We start from the raw sequence: 17,057 nt of genomic DNA, 5'->3' as shown, positions 1-17,057 counted from the left end.
CGAGACGAGAAGACGACACGTGACTCGAGGCCAAGGCAGCGACGTCTCCAGGGCACACGGCATCAGCCCCCAGCCCCAGCCCCAGCCCCCAGCCCCAGCCCCCAGCCCCCACCCCCAGCCCCCAGCCCCAGCCCCCACCCCCAGCCCCAGCCCCCAGCCCCCAGCCCCCAGCCCCAGCCCCCAGCCCCCAGCCCCCAGCCCCAGCCCCCAGCCCCCACCCCCAGCCCCCACACCAAGCCCCCACCCTCAGCCCCCACCCCTAGCCCCAGCCCCCAGCCCCCAGCCCCAGCCCGAGCCCCACCCCCAGCCCCCACCCCCAGCCCCACACCAAGCCCCCATTCTCAGCCCCCACCCCTAGCCCCAGCCCCCACACCAAGCCCCCAGCCCCAGCCCCCAGCCCCAGCCCCCACCCCCAGCCCCCAGCCCCCCCGGGGAAAGCGAACGCCGATCGAGGGGGGGGGGTGGAGGTTGAGGAGTTTGTGTTCAATCCTGGGGGGGGTTATGGGGGGGGAGTGGTGGGGAGTGGTGGACAATTCTGGGGGGGGTTATGGGGGGGGTTATGGGGGGGGGGGTTATGGGGGGGGGGTGGTGGACAATCCTGGGGGGTTATGGGGGGAGTGGTGGACAATTCTTGGGGGGGGGGGGGTTATGGGGGGGTGGTGGACAATCGGGTAACGATGACGCTGCCGTGTAAACGCTCTCTCCACCACCCCCCCACCACCCCCCCAATAATTAACTCCATACGGCCATATGTGCAGCAGATACCGTAAAAGCGAGCTGATTACTAATATTGTATTTAAAACCACGCTCGCTCGCTCGCTCACGCGGGGGGGGGGGGGGGAGTGAAGTGAAGAATACACAAAAAAGAATCCGGGCCATTGCGTACAGTGTTGCAACATGTGGTGTGTGTGCCACGTGTGTTTTGTAGCAATACAGCGGAGGGCACACACGCACGCAGAAGACGGAGGAGGGAGACTTCACTCAGCCGAGAGCAGAGCCACCGCGTGGGCGAGTGGCGGAGGTCGGCGTCGCCCCCTGCCGTCTTTGTATCCCCCGGCGACGGTGTTTTATAACACACAATTGGTCCCATATATCTGTGTGTATGTGTGTGTCTCTGTGTGTCTCTGTGTGTGTGGCCGAGTGCGGAGCGGTGGTGCAGCGGTTAGCGCTGCGCTACGAACCTGGCGACCCGAGTTCGATTCCCGCTCACGGCCAACATCAGGTGACGATTATTTGAACCGGTTCTGGGCCTCCCCTCGGTCGACTCAGCCTCAAATGAGTACCTGGTGCGGTGTGTAAACATCGCCACTCGGGAGACAAAGGCGGCCGGGCGTGGTGCTGGCCACCCACTCCCTCGTGTGCCGTGCCGGCCTTCATAGGTGCTCGCTTACAGCACTTGCCCGTACAGTCTGTTACAGGCTACACGGGGGATCTTTGTCTTTGTGTGTGGCCGAGTCGACCTAAGGGAGGCCCAATCCATGCACACGAGGAACCGGTTCGAATGGCCGTCTCGCCGGGGCCGCCTTTGTCTCCCCCAGTCGGGAACGTTCACGACACACCAGGGACTCATTTGAGGCCGAGTCGACCTAGGGGTGAGTGCCCCAGGGACCGGTTTCAGATAATCGTCGCCGGGCGTTGGTGGCCGTGAGCGGGAGTCGAACTCGGGTCGCCGGGTCCGTAGCGTAGCGTAGCGCTAACCGCTGCACCACCGCTCCCCACACACACACACAGAGACGCAGCGACACGCGGATTGTGTAGATCCCGACCTAAATATCCCCATCTGGAGGAGGAGAACGGAAGACCCTCTCGTTGAAGGTTACATACGTGCAGCCGTCATCATCATAGGGCCATGGTCGACCCATGAACCGGTCCTGCGCCTCCTCTAGGTCGACTCAGCCTTAAATGAGTGCCTGATGCCATGCGTGCTATCCTGGCCTTAACAGGTGCTCGCTAACAATACCGCCCATAGACTCAACACTGCCCATAGACTCAACACTGCCCATAGACTCAACACTGCCCATAGAATCAACACTGCACCATAGACTCAACACTGCCCATAGACTCAACACTGCCCATAGACTCAACACTGCCCATAGACTCAACACTGCCCATAGACTCAACACTGCCCAGAGACTCAACACTGCCCATAGAATCAACACTGCACCATAGACTCAACACTGCCCATAGACTCAAAACTGCCCATAGACTCAACACTGCCCATAGACTCAACACTGCCCATAGACTCAACACTGCCCAGAGACTCAACACTGCCCAGAGACTCAACACTGCCCATAGACTCAACACTGCCCAGAGACTCAACACTGCCCATAGACTCAACACTGCCCATAGACTCAAAACTGCCCATAGACTCAACACTGCCCAGAGACTCAACACTGCCCATAGACTCAACACTGCCCATAGACTCAACACTGCCCATAGACTCAACACTGCCCATAGACTCAACACTGCCCATAGACTCAACACTGCCCATAGACTCAACACTGCCCCATATAATCAACACTGCACCATAGACTCAACACTGCCCATAGACTCAACACTGCCCATAGACTCAAAACTGCCCATAGACTCAACACTGCCCAGAGACTCAACACTACCCATAGACTCAACACTACCCATAGACTCAACACTGCCCATAGCCTCAACACTACCCATAGACTCAACACTACCCATAGACTCAACACTGCCCATAGACTCAACACTGCCCATAGACTCAACACTACCCATCGACTCAACACTGACCACGGTCCCTTACGTTCTGCCATTGCTAGTACATTTCTTAAAAGCGTGTTTTTAAAAGAAGTAAATATTATTTAAAACTTCATTGCACATTACTCAATTTGGCATTGCACAGAGTAGAAGCAACATCATCGCTCCCCTCTACTCACAGGCTAACACACAGGGACAGCTGCTACTGGGGGTGCCCATAGGCTAGACCACAGCAGCAGCAACAGCAGAATCACACCCCTAAAAGGCAACCAAACACTCATCAACGCGTTCGTCAATTAATGCTCGTGTAAGCCTTTAAAAAAACATTGTACAGCAGCAGCAGCAACATCGCCTCCCTCCCCTAATGACAGACGCGTGACCCTGGCCCCGTCAACTGACCGCTGGTGAACCAGTCGACGCGCTCACCTCCGAGGGACCGATGCACGAGGCTGGCCGCGAGGGCGATGAACACGACGAGGCCGGCAGGCGCCACGTGGCTGCCGAGAAACGTGCAGAGGGCAACAGCGACCGCGCGTTAGTCGTGAGCACGTGGTCAAGCCCGCTGCTGCGTGAAGATCTCCCCATGACATCATCACCACCATCATCATCACCATCATCATCATCGTCAGCCGTGGTCAGCCCGCTGCTGCGTGAAGACTTCCCCATGACATCACCACCACCACCATCATCATCATCATCGTCAGCCGTGGTCAGCCCGCTGCTGCGTGAAGACCTCCCCATGACATCACCACCATCATCGTCATCATCGCCAGCCGTGGTCAATCATCACCACCATCATCATCATCGTCAGCCGTGGTCAATCCACTGCTGCGTGAAGATCTCCCCAAGACATCACCACCACCATCATCATCACCATCACCACCATCACCACCACCATCACCACCACCATCACCACCACCACCACCATCATCATCATCGTCAGCCGTGGTCAATCCACTGCTGCGTGAAGATCTCCCCAAGACATCACCACCACCATCATCACCATCACCACCACCATCACCACCACCATCATCATCGTCAGCCGTGGTCAATCTACTGCTGCGTGAAGACATCACTGACTTTTGTTCACAGTTTGAACGGCGTGATGAAGCTGTGTGTGTGTGTGTTCTCTAATCACGTGGGCTCCTCTTCCAGTTTCTCAGTGACCCTCGAAGGATGAACATAAATACATGAATATTGTTTGCATCTCTCTGGCAAACAATCCACCTGACGTGCGGATAGTGGTTGGGGGTGGGGGGGGGGGGTTGTTTGACCATACTTCACCACCCTGGCCAATTGTAAAAACTAAAACTGACTGACGGGCAAAATAAATGTCCTGACCAAAAGACAAAAATCCCCGTATAGCCTGTAACGGACTGTTGGGGCAAGTGCTGCTAGCGAGTAGCACCTATGAAGGCCGGCACGGCACAAGCGAGGGGGTGGGTGGCCAGCACCACGCCCGTCCGCCTTTGTCTCCCCAGTGGCGATGTTTACACATCGCACCAGGTAACTCATTTGAGGCTCAGTCGACCTCGGGGAGGCCCAGGACCGGTTCAGATAATCGCCACCGGTGTTGGCCGTTAACGGGAATCGAGTTCGGGCCGCCGGGTTTGTAGCGCAGCGTAGCGCTGACCGCTACACCACCCCTCCCCTACAAGCACGCACACACAGACACATCGACACACACGCACACAACAAAGAACAAAGATCCCCCATATAGCCTTAACAGACTGTAGGGGCAAGTGCTGTTAGCGAGCACCTATGAAGGCCGGAATGGTACACGAGGGGGTGGGTGGCCAGCGCCACGCCCGACCGCCTTTGTCTCCCTAGTGGCGATGTTTACACACCGCACCAGGTACTCATTTGAGGCTGAGTCGACCTAGGGGAGGCCCAGGACCGGTTCAGATAATCGTCACTGGTGTTTGCCGTGAGCGGGAATCGAACCGGGCTCGCCAGGTTCGTAGTGCAGCGCGCTAACCGCTACACCACCGCTCCCCACAGACACATCGACACACACGCACACACGCGCGCGCACATCAGCGCAGACCCAATTTAAGTGATATTGGCACAATAATGACAGCTTAAAAAGTACAAAGAACGCCCTCCCACCCCCACCCCCATCCCCACCCGTCCTCCCGTGCCAAGTGAATGACGTATTCAAACGACACCGCAAGCCATCGACAAAGTGGCGGCTTGCCCTACCGCGTGCTCGCCCCCATCGGCCACGTGCTCGCCCCGAGCGGCCACGTGATCGCCCCCAGCGGCCACGTGATCGCCCCCAGCGGCCACGTGATCGCCCCCAGCGGTCACGTGAGCGCCCCCATCGGTCACGTGATCGCCCCCAGCGGCCACGTGATCGCCCCCAGCGGTCACGTGATCGCCCCCATCGGTCACGTGATCGCCCCCAGCGGTCACGTGATCGCCCCCAGCGGCCACGTGATCGCCCCCAGCGGCCACGTGATCGCCCCCAGCGGTCACGTGAGCGCCGCGAGCGGTCACGTGCTCGCACCATCCATCAATGGCCCCCGCAGCCGTCGCCACGCGGTTCTCACGTGGTACACAACTCAGCGGCGACAAATTCGTTCCGTTGCTCGCCGAATGAACATTTCACCGATCGAGAGGAGCCGGTGGAGGTGGTTCGGGCACCCGGTGAGGATTTCCCTCCCCGGTAAACTCCCCGTGCCACTGGGTGTAGAAGAAGCCCCGGGGCCGGGCCCAGGGCACGCTGCTGGCGGGACGATGTCGCTCGGCTGGCCTGGGAATGTCTGGAATTCTCTCAGGAATAGCGAGGAGTCTGTGTGTAGTGTAGTGTGTAGTGTGTATAGTGTAGTAGTGTATAGTAGTGTGTAGAGCAGGGGTCCTCAAACTACGGCCCGCGGGCCACATGCGGCCCGCCGAGGACATTTATCCGGCCCGCCGGGTGTTTTTGCCGCCGCTGCCTGTCACTTTTTTTCTGCATGAGAAGGACGGTCATTGGTGGAAGAGGGAGAGGGGGCGGAGTTTCCCCCAATCAGACTGCATTGATGGGCAGTGGAGTCTGTATGTCTCTGTGTGGGCAAAGTTATTGCTGGTATATTGTTTTTGTAGCACTGTACTACATATGCCCGTGCTGCATATGTAGTACTATTAACATTCCTGCATTTCCCATAAATATGCTAAATTCCTCTTGATATGCAAATTATTTTGTCAAGGCGCTCTTTCCCCCGTTTCCAACCCAGCTTATATATGCTCCAAGCTCGTGTGCTGTTTCATTCAGACGCTGTCTCCCCGACAGACCTGGTTTTCACCTGAGGACGGCTGCTTGCGTTGTGGCCGAAACGTCGTGAGAATTATTTTATTATGTTTTATTTTTATTATTTTATTACTTCCCTTCTACGTGACTTTACCGAAAGAACCAAGAAGAGAGGATATCTATGAAATGGTTTGCCAAACTGTGAATGGTTTGGAGCTGAACTGGGCTAAACTAGTCAGTGTGACAACTGATGGTCCTCCTAGCATGGTGGGGTCTAAGAAAGGAGTAATTGCTCGCATTAACCAAGAGATGGACAAACATAACCATTCTCAACCAATAGCCATATACTGCCTCATCCACCAACAAGCGCTGTGGAGTAAATCACTGAAGTGGGACTCGGTTATGAAATTTGTGGTATCTTGTGTTAACTTCATTAGAGCTCATGCACTAAACCACAGACAATTTCAGGCATTTCTGTCTGAGCTAAATGTTGACTATGAAGATGTTCTGTATCACACAGAAGTCCGTTGGCTGAGTCGAGGGAGAGTTTTGAAACGTTTCTATGACTTACTTCCGCAGATTACAGCTTTTCTGCTTAAAAAAAAACAAAGAAGTACCAGAGCCCAATGATGCAGAATGGAAATGGCACCTTGCCTTTCTGACAGATGTAACAGAGCTACTCAACAGTTTCAATGTGCAACTTCAAGGAAAGGTGAAGCTCATCTGTGATATGCAATCACATGTCAAAGCATTTGAAGTAAAATTAGGCCTCCTCATCAAACAAGTGAAGGAGGAAAACTTCTGCCATCTCCCCACAACTCAAAATCTGTTAGCGGAAAAACCATTGGTTGCATTCCCAAACAAAACGTGTGGATTCACTGGAAAAATTGCAAAAGGAGTTCCAATTTGGATTTAAAGAGCTTCATCTCCATGAACAGGACATACAGCTTTTCCGTAACCCATTTTCTATTGACATTGAAAATGTGGATACAATTTACCAAATGGAACTGGCTGAACTGCAGAATTGTGACTCTCTGAAAGACGCATTCAAGTCAAGCAGCCTTCATAATTTCTATGCATCTCTCCCCTCTGAGACATATCCTCATCTCAGGAACCATGCACTCAAAATGGCAACCATCTTTGGCAGCACTTATGTCTGTGAACAGACTTTTTCCAGAATGAAACATTTGAAATCTCCAACCAGATCTAGACTAACGGATGCACACTTGCATCACTTGTTACGACTAGCAGTGACAAATATGGAACCGGACATTGACCATCTCATTAGCCAAAAGCAGGCCCATAGTTCCCATTGAAATACTGGCAAGTTTGTTGATTTAACTTTACTTGTTCTTCATTTTAAATATTGTATTTGTTCCCGTTTTGTTTCTTCACTTCAAAATAAGATATATGCAGTGTGCATAGGAATTTGTTCATAGTTTTTTTTTTACTATAGTCCGGCCCTCCAACGGTCTGAGGGACAGTGAACTGGCCCCCTGTTTAAAAAGTTTGAGGACCCCTGGTGTAGAGTATAGTGTATAGTAGTGTATAGTGTAGTGTACAGTAGTCTATAGTGTAGTGTGTAGTGTAGTGTATCGTAGTGTATAGTGTTGTCGTGTGTAGTGTATAGTGTAGTGCATAGTGTAGTGTAGTGTGTAGTGTAGTGTGTAGTGTAGTGTATAGTGTAGTGTGTAGTGTAGTATATAGTGTAGTGTATAGTATAGTGTATAGTGTAGTGTATAGTGTAGTGTGTAGTGTAGTGTATAGTGTAGTGTGTAGTGTATAGTGTAGTGTATATAGTGTAGTGTATAGTGTAGTGTATAGTGTAGTGTGTAGTGTATAGTGTAGTGTATATAGTGTAGTGTGTAGTGTATAGTGTAGTGTGTAGTGTAGTGTATAGTGTAGTGTGTAGTGTAGTAGTGTATATAGTGTAGTGTATAGTGTAGTGTATAGTAGTGTATAGTGTAGTGTATAGTAGTGTATAGTGTAGTGTATAGTGTAGTGTATAGTGTAGTAGTGTATAGTGTGGTGTATAGTAGTGTATAGTGTAGTGGTGTATAGTAGTGTATAATGTAGTGGTGTATAGTAGTGTATAGTGTTGTAGTGTATAGTGTAGTGTATAGTGTAGTGTATAGTGTATCGTAGTGTATAGTGTAGTAGTGTAAAGTAATATATAGTATAGTAGTATATAGTGTAGTATATAGTAGTGTAGTGTAAAGTAGTGCAGTGGATAGTGTAGTGTATGGTGTAGTATATAGTAGTGTAGTGTATAGTAGTGTAGTGTATAGTAGTGCAGTGGATAGTGTAGTGCTTCCATAAACCCCAATGTGTTCGCTCACCGACCATTCCTCTGTTAATGACGAGCTGTCGTAGTTACAATAAATATTAATCAATTATTTGATTAACCATAAACCTGAACTCTGCCTGTTCCATCTCTGCGGCATCGAGTGTTTCTCCCTCGCACGAGTCGGGCTTTCTCCGGCGTGCAAGCGCCCGTTAATCGGCCGATGGCACCCTTCATCAGACGAAGAGATAGGATCGCAGAGCTTGGGAAATTGTTGGTAGCGAACGGCTCATCGCTGCATGGCGGTTGCTGCTGCCTGCCTGCTCGTGCCTCTGTGGTTCATTCTCCCCCCCTCCTAGCGGCAAGTCACAAGTCGAACAAAAACTTGTTGCGATTAACTCTAATATATAATTACCGTGATGTTTATTATGATTAACACTTAGTATGCTGTCGCGACCAATATCATCCATAACACAGGTTTTTTTACACGCCGAACTCACTCTGTCCGTTGTTGTTGCCGTTGTATCTTCAAATCTTGTAACTCAATTTCAACCCACTTCCCAATGTGGTATCGATTGCAAACTTGGTATACTTATGTCATACTGATGACAATACTATATTCTATCATAAAAAAAATTTCAACATTATTTTTAATATGTTATGCTTCGGCTTGAGTCTAATTGTCCACGGTAAACTGACGTTGGCTGTAAATGACCACGGTCCCTTACGTTATGGCAAGCTTCGGGGCCAGTTCTGCCATTACTACAGTATATTTCATAAAAGCATGTTTAAAAAAAAGTTTTAAAAAATATTACTTATTTTGGGTTATATCGTGTAAATAAATGTGTCGTTAAACCGGCCACCACCCGACACAGACAATTCGAAAGGTTTGTCTAGTAAACAGAACATGCCAATACACTACAATATACACTACACTATATACTGCTATACACTACACTATACACTAAACTATATACTGCTATACACTTCACTATAAACTACACTATACACTGTTATGCACTACACTATAAACTACACTATACACTGCTATACACTACCATACACTACACTATACACTACACTATACACTACCATCCACTACACTATACACTACTCTACACTACACTATACACTACACTATACACTTCACTATACACTACACTATCATACACTCATATACACTACACTATACACTACACACTACACTATACACTACTATACACTACACTATACACTATCATACTCTCCTATACACTACACTATACACTACACTATACACTACACTATACACTACACTATACACTACACTATACACTACTATACACTACACTATACACTACACTATACACTACACTATACACTATCATACACTCCTATACACTACACTATACACTACACTATACACTATACACTACACTATACACTACTATACACTACCCAATACACTATCATACTCTCCTATACACTACACTATACACTACACTATACACTACACTATACACTATACACTACACTATACACTACTATACACTACACTATACACTATCATACTCTCCTATACACTACACTATACACTACACTATACACTACACTATACACTACCACAGTACGTATGTTGAACTTCGTTCGCACCGTACGTAGCCAACCGCGCTGACCGGAGGAGATCTTTGGCAGCGATCACGACTATCATCACGACTATCATCACGACTATCATCACGATTGGGCAGCGACGACCCTCTCCTCGTCACGGGCTGACTCAATCGGTCACATTCGTCGAAGACGGCTGATGGCAACTTTTTTTTCTCGAATTTCTTTTTTTTTTGCAAAGCTCCCAATTGGCAAGGGGATCGCATACAGTAAAAAAAATTGCATCTTACGCATTCTTTGGCAGCGTACTGAGTCTTGCGCTCAGCCAAAGTCTGGCCGTAGCCCGCCAGGATTATACATTTTATATATATATTATTTTTACGTATAAACAGATGATGGGGGTGCATGCAGGGGAAAGAAAGAGCGGCTTGTGAGAGGGAGGGGAAAAAATTAACCCGTAAAAACAAAGTTTTTCACTCTAAATCCTTTATATGCGTGGCGTCCTCTGGCTTGAGATGGCTGCCACCTATGGGTCAGATGATTGTCTGCCAGCATTAAGCAATTGGTAATTAAATATTTAAAAAGAATTTCCCTAAACAGTGTAAAATTTTGGAAACATTTTTTCACGAAAATTAATTGTCACGCACAACGAGTCTGTGTGGAAAATGTCAGCTCGATTGGATCACGGGAAGTGGGTTAAAAAACGACCGAAAGATTTGCACAGTCGTAAGCAAGCAAGCACGCACGCAAGCACGCAAGCGAACTTAATATAAAGGATTTAAAAAATACGTGGACGTCTCATTTCGAAAGCTCTCCCCTCGCCGCCCGCCGCTCCCATGGACGGCGCCACGCACAGATGGATTCAACAATCCGCACTTTGCAACGCAGAACCCGGTAATGGGCGACACGTGGGCTCCAACCCCACACCGCCCCAACTGCGACCTCGCCCAGGCTCGGACCTGCTTAGCTTCTGAGAACCGGCGAGGTTCGGCCGCAGTCTTGGGATCTCCCGTTGCGGCAGGTTCAGGCGACAGAACAAGTCCCTGAAGCCATTAAAACTATTCAACTACTTTGTTATATTTGCCAGGTAAGGTCCACTGAGCTCTGTAGCCATTTTTGTGGCGAGATGTTAACTACCTCGCCTGGTATGCGGGAGGCCGTGGGTTCGATCCCGACCCTGACGCCTGCTGCGTATTTGGAGTTTGTGGTGTCTCATCATCATCACGGTGGCTAGGAGATGTTAACTACCTCGCCTGGTCTACAGGAGGTCGTGGGTTTGATCTCGACCCTGACGATGCCTGCTGCTGTATATCATCTCCAACATCAACATCACCATCAACATCATCTCCAACATCCTCATCATCATCAACATCACCAACAACATCATCTCCAACATCCTCATCATCAATATCAACATCACCATCAACATCATCTCCAACATCCCCATCACCATCAACATCATCTCCAACATCCTCATCATCAATGTCACCATCAACATCATCTCCAACATCATCATCATCAACATCACCATCAACATCATATCCAACATCCTCATCATCAATATCACCATCACCATCAACATCATCTCCAACATCCTCATCATCAATGTCACCAACAACATCATCTCCAACATCCCCATCAATATCAACATCATCTCCAACATCCTCATCATCAACATCACCATCAACATAATCTCCAACATCCTCATCAACATCACCATCAACATCATCTCCAACATCATCATCATCAATGTAACCATCGACATCATCTCCAACATCCTCATCAACATCACCATCAACATCATCTCCAACATCATCATCATCAACATCACCATCAATATCATCTCCAACATCCTCAATATCAACATCACCATCATCTCCAACAACATCCCCATCAATGTCACCATCAACATCATCTCCAACATCCTCATCCTCAACATCACCATCAACATCATCTCCAACATCCTCATCATCAACATCACCATCAACATCATCTCCAACATCCTCATCCTCAATATCAACATCACCATCATCTCCAACATTCTCATCATCACCATCAACATCATCTCCAACATCCTCATCATCAACATCACCATCAACATCATCGCCAACATCTTCAACATCACCATCACCATCATCTCCAACATCTTCATCCTCAATATCAACATCACCATCATCTCCAACATCCTCATCATCAACGTCACCATCAACATCATCTCCAACATCCTCATCATCAACATCACCATCAACATCATCTCCAACATCCTCATCAATATCAACATCACCATCAACATCATCTCCAACATTCTCATCCTCAATATCAACATCACCATCATCTCCAACATCCTCATCCTCACCATCACCATCATCTCCAACATCCTCATCAACATCACCATCAACATCATCTCCAACATCATCATCAATGTAACCATCGACATCATTTCCAACATCCTCATCAACATCACCATCAACATCATCTCCAACATCATCATCAACATCACCATCAATATCATCTCCAACATCCTCAATATCAACATCACCATCATCTCCAACAACATCCCCATCAATGTCACCATCAACATCATCTCCAACATCATCATCAACATCACCATCAACATCATCTCCAACATCCTCATCACCGTCCGGGTCGTCTCCCATCGCGGCTTCACCTGCGGCACGGAGACGCGGCGCGGTGTCGACGAGGAGGCCGTGACGACGTGAGCCAACGTGGAGGAGGTGGAGGTGGAGGAGGTGAAGGAGGTGGAGGAGGTGGAGGAGGTGGAGAAGATGGCGAGTCGAGGCGATGACGAGGGATGACAGACCTTGGCAGCGGGACCATTGTCGCGGCTCCCGAATCTTCCGGGATGCAGTGCGACCGCCTTCGATGCCCATTAGACGACAACCTTCAGGGTCCGTGGAGGAGCTGCGCCTTAGCGGAGGTGGACGCGAGGAGTCATCAGACGGGGCAAGGGGCAGGGGGGTCGGGATCGATCGTAGAGCGAGAAGATCGATGGCTCAAATGGACCAAAGTCAAAAAAATTGAAAAAAATAAAAATGAAAAATCGTTTCCGATCTAAGCCAAGACAAATAATAATAATAATCTGTCTCTCCCTTTCTCAGATGATGTCGATTAAGACGACATATGTGTTTGTGTGACTGCAGATCGCTCCGGCTTAGAGCTAGCGAGCTTAGCGGATTGTTCAGTTCCGTGGTGGACTTTGCGGTGTCGGTGGTGGTGGTGGTGAAACCGGCGATTGAGAAAATCCGAATTGGAGGTTGGTTTCAGATGGGGTGCGACGTGAAAAGAGAAGTGGTGGCGAATTTGTTAAAGAGACGGAACGGTTGAAGACGAGCAATTGTGATTGAGGTGAATCATTTCCGAGCCGAGTAATAAAAAATAAAAAATAAAAATCAATTTAAAGAGAGTTACTGTCACTCGAATATTAATAAAAAATTAGTTCCGATTTTATTTTAAAATATTTATCCCAAATGTGTCGCGCGTTGACGAACGAACGCTGCAATGCTCGCGGGGAGAGAAGTTCGAGACGGATTTCGCGAGCGGCGATGATGAGTTCGAAACTTTCCGATCACATAACGTTGAACATCACACTTTAAGTTCGGCTCCGCGCCCGTGAGCTTTCCCAAACAAGCAGGCGAACGACCAGACGGACGACCCAAATCTCTCACGACAACAACAACAACAGCCCCGTTCGCTCCCACCGGCGTGTCTGTAAAATTAAAATCAAATTCGTAAGATTAACGATTTGGCCGCCACATTCAAAAGGTGATGGCATTGGCCGATGCGCCGGTAATTTGTAGTAATCTCGCTTATTGTAATCCGACGGGATTCCATCCGACGTGATGAAAACGAGAGAGTGAGTTAAGAGAGACGTCTCGATCTGCGGTGGTTCGTCACCTGCGCACAGAGATCGATCGGGAATTTCATCGGGTTTTTTTTTGGGGGGGGAGGGTTGTGTGGTCACTTAGGCCACCACCGCCACCACCGCCGCCACCACCGCCGCCACCACCACCGCCACCACCGCCACCACCACCGTCACCACGATAACCGCCCCCAACCGCTTCGGTTAAAATTAATAAATTATATCTCCTCCACCCAGCCCCCCACTCCCCCCCCCCCACCAAAAAAATATAAAATTACCAAAAAATAAACCTCTGCCGAAAAATGAACGATTGTTAAAATTACGATTATTGTAACAACGACAAAAAAAACCTCCCGCAGAAGCTGTAAAATACTAATAAATTAACGAGAGCGCGAGAAATGATCTGGGGTTTCAAAGAAAAAAAAAGCCAACTTACTTAAACGAATAAAAAAATCAGGTTAACATTGTAGCGAGTCCACCGATAACGCTTTACAAAGACACGCGCACGATGCCGTGATCGCAAGGGCTTTACTTTAAATCGTGCTAGAAATGTGAACCTTAAACTGGAACCGATGGACGGCTATGAGATTGTGGAACGGATGATGGCTTCGGCATCGCCCTACAGACTCGATGTCGGGTTTAGCTTTTGACAGTCGCCTTTCATTTTCTGCTGCTGCTGATGATGATAATGATGCTGATGATGATGCTGTTGCTGCTGTTGCTGCTGAGCTGATGATGATGTTGCTGCTGTTGCTGATTCTGCTGCTGCTGTTGTTGCTGGGCTAATGATGATGCTGCTGCTTCTGCTGTTGCTGCTGATTCTAATGCTGATGTTGCTGCTGCTGAGCTGATGATGATGTTGCTGCTGCTGTTGCTGTTGCTGCTGCCGCTGATTCTGCTGTTGCTAAGTTGATGATGATGATGCTGCTGCTGAGCTGATGATGATGTTGCTGCTGCTGAGCTGATGTTGCTGTTGCTGATGCTGATTCTGCTATTGCTGAGCTGATGATGATGATGCTGCTGCAGAGCTGATGATGGTGTTGCTGCTGCAGAGCTGATGTTGCTGTTGCTGATGCTGATTCTGCTGTTGCTGAGCTGATGATGATGATGCTGCTGCTGAGCTGATGATGATGCTGCTGCAGAGCTGCTGATGATGTTGCTGCTGCAGAGCTGATGATGATGCTGCTACTGCCGCTGAGCTGATGATGCTGCTGCTGCTGAGCTGATGCTGATGTTGCTGCTGCTGAGCTTATGATGATGCTGCTGAGCTGATGCTGCTGAGCTGATGATGATGTTGCTGAGCTTATGATGATGCTGCTGAGCTGATGCTCGTGAGCTGATGATGATGTTGCTGAGCTTATGATGATGCTGCTGAGCTGATGATGATGTTGCTGAGCTGATGGTGATACTGCTTCTGCTGCTGAGCTGATGATGATGATGCTGCTGCTGCAGCTGATGTTGCTGCTGCTGAGATGATGATGATGCTGCTGCTGAGCTGATGCTGCTGCTGCTGCCGCTGCTGCTGCTGCCTGCTGGCTGAATGGTTAACAGTGAAGACCTGTGGTTTAATTTCCTTACTGCGGCCCTAGGGGTAAAGTCTCTGTGTGTGTGTGAAGTTTAAGTATGGGTGTCTGTGCGTGCGTGCGTGCAAGATGTGTGTATGCATGTGTGATCTATGTGTGAGTTTTGTCTGTAAGTTTAAATGTGCGTGTGTGTGTGTGTACGATACGTGTATAAGTTAGAGCCTTGTAATCATGTGCGTGGTCTGCGCGCGTGTGTGTGCGTGTGCGTTTGAATGCGTGGGTGTGTGTGAGATCTCTCTCTCTGCGAATGTGTGTGTGTGCTGTGTGTGTGTGTGTTGTGCGTATGTGTGTGGTCTGTGTGTGTGTGTTAGTCTGCGCGCGCGCGTGTGTGTGTGATGTGAGGGCGTGAGTGAATGGGATGTGTGTGTGTATGTATGTGTGTGATCTGTGTGCGTGTGTGAGTATGGGGAGCGGTGGTGCAGCGGTTAGCGCTACGCTGCGCTACGAACCCGGCCACCCGAGTTCGATTCCCGCTCACGGCCAACACCAACAGTGACGATTATCTGAACTGGTCCTGGGCCTCCCCGAGGTCGACTCAGCCTCAAATGAGTACCTGGTGCGGTGTGTCAACATCGCCACTGGGGAGACAAAGGCGGTCGGGCGTGGTGCTGGCCATCGACCCCCTCGTGTGCCGTGCCGGCCTTCATAGGTGCTACTCGCTAACAGCACTTGCCCCAACAGTCTGTTAAGGCTACACGGGGGATCTTTTGTGTGTGTGTAAGATGTCTGTGTGTGTATTTGTATGAATGTATATTGGTGTGTGCGCGTGTGAATATTCCACCAAACTACCACAATCACCGACGACTTTCTCTCTCTCTCTCTGAAGATATATGTAATGTAGAACTTCTTTCGCACCGTACGTAGCCAACCGTGCGAATCGGTTGGCTACTCTGTGCCGTGCCCTCTCTCTCTCTCTCAGCCTCTTCTTTCGAATCGACTAAATCTCTGTGAGTCTCTCTGTGTGAGTCTCTCTGTGTGAGTCTCTCTTTGTGAGTCTCGGAGTCTCCCTGTGTGAGTCTCTCTGTGAGTCTCTCTGTGAGTCTCTCTGTGTGAGTCTCCCTGTGTGAGTCTCTCTGTGAGTCTCTCTGTGTGAGTCTCCCTGTGTGAGTCTCCCTGTGTGAGTCTCTCTCTGTGTGAGTCTCCCTGTGTGAGTCTCCCTGTGTGAGTCTCTCTCTGTGTGAGTCTCCCTGTGTGAGTCTCTCTCTCTGTGAGTCTCTCTTTGTGAGTCTCTGAGTCTCTCTGTGTGAGTCTCCCTGTGTGAGTCTCTCTGTGTGAGTCTCTCTGTGTGAGTTTCTCTCTCTGTGAGTCTCTCTTTGTGAGTCTCGGAGTCTCCCTGTGTGAGTCTCTCTGTGTGAGTTTCTCTGTGTGAGTCTCTCTGTGTGAGTCTCTCTGTGTGAGTCTCTCTGTGAGTCTCTCTGTGTGAGTCTCCCTGTGTGAGTCTCCCTGTGTGAGTCTCTCTCTGTGTGAGTCTCTCTGTGTGAGTCTCTCTGTGTGAGTCTCTCTGTGTGAGTTTCTCTCTCTGTGAGTCTCTCTTTGTGAGTCTCGGAGTCTCCCTGTGTGAGTCTCTCTGTGAGTCTCTCTGTGAGTCTCTCTGTGTGAGTCTCCCTGTGTGAGTCTCTCTGTGAGTCTCTCTGTGTGAGTCTCCCTGTGTGAGTCTCCCTGTGTGAGTCTCTCTCTGTGTGAGTCTCTCTGTGTGAGTCTCTCTGTGTGAGTCTCTCTGTGTGAGTTTCTCTCTCTGTGAGTCTCTCTTTGTGAGTCTCGGAG

At 49.5% G+C, this 17,057-nt stretch overlaps 1 protein-coding gene across 1 annotated transcript in view; it reads left to right on the top strand.

Moving 5' to 3' along the window:
• Nucleotides 1–3,166: 3,166 nt before the first annotated feature.
• Nucleotides 3,167–17,057, top strand: part of GARNL3 (GTPase activating Rap/RanGAP domain like 3) — an 89,918-nt gene continuing 76,027 nt past the window's right edge. Inside the window, exons 1-2 of the mRNA XM_061578714.1 lie at nt 3,167–3,261; nt 4,914–5,205. Of these exons, the coding sequence (XP_061434698.1) occupies nt 3,167–3,261; nt 4,914–5,205 (387 nt within the window). The remainder of the gene's footprint in view (nt 3,262–4,913; nt 5,206–17,057) is intronic.

Source organism: Lethenteron reissneri, chromosome 67 (assembly GCF_015708825.2).
Source record: "Lethenteron reissneri isolate LAM-NWPU_2019-01 chromosome 67, ASM1570882v1, whole genome shotgun sequence".
Lineage (NCBI taxonomy): Eukaryota > Metazoa > Chordata > Hyperoartia > Petromyzontiformes > Petromyzontidae > Lethenteron > Lethenteron reissneri.
Note: the sequence above shows the minus strand (reverse complement) of the source record. Positions and strands in the feature narration are given on the sequence as shown.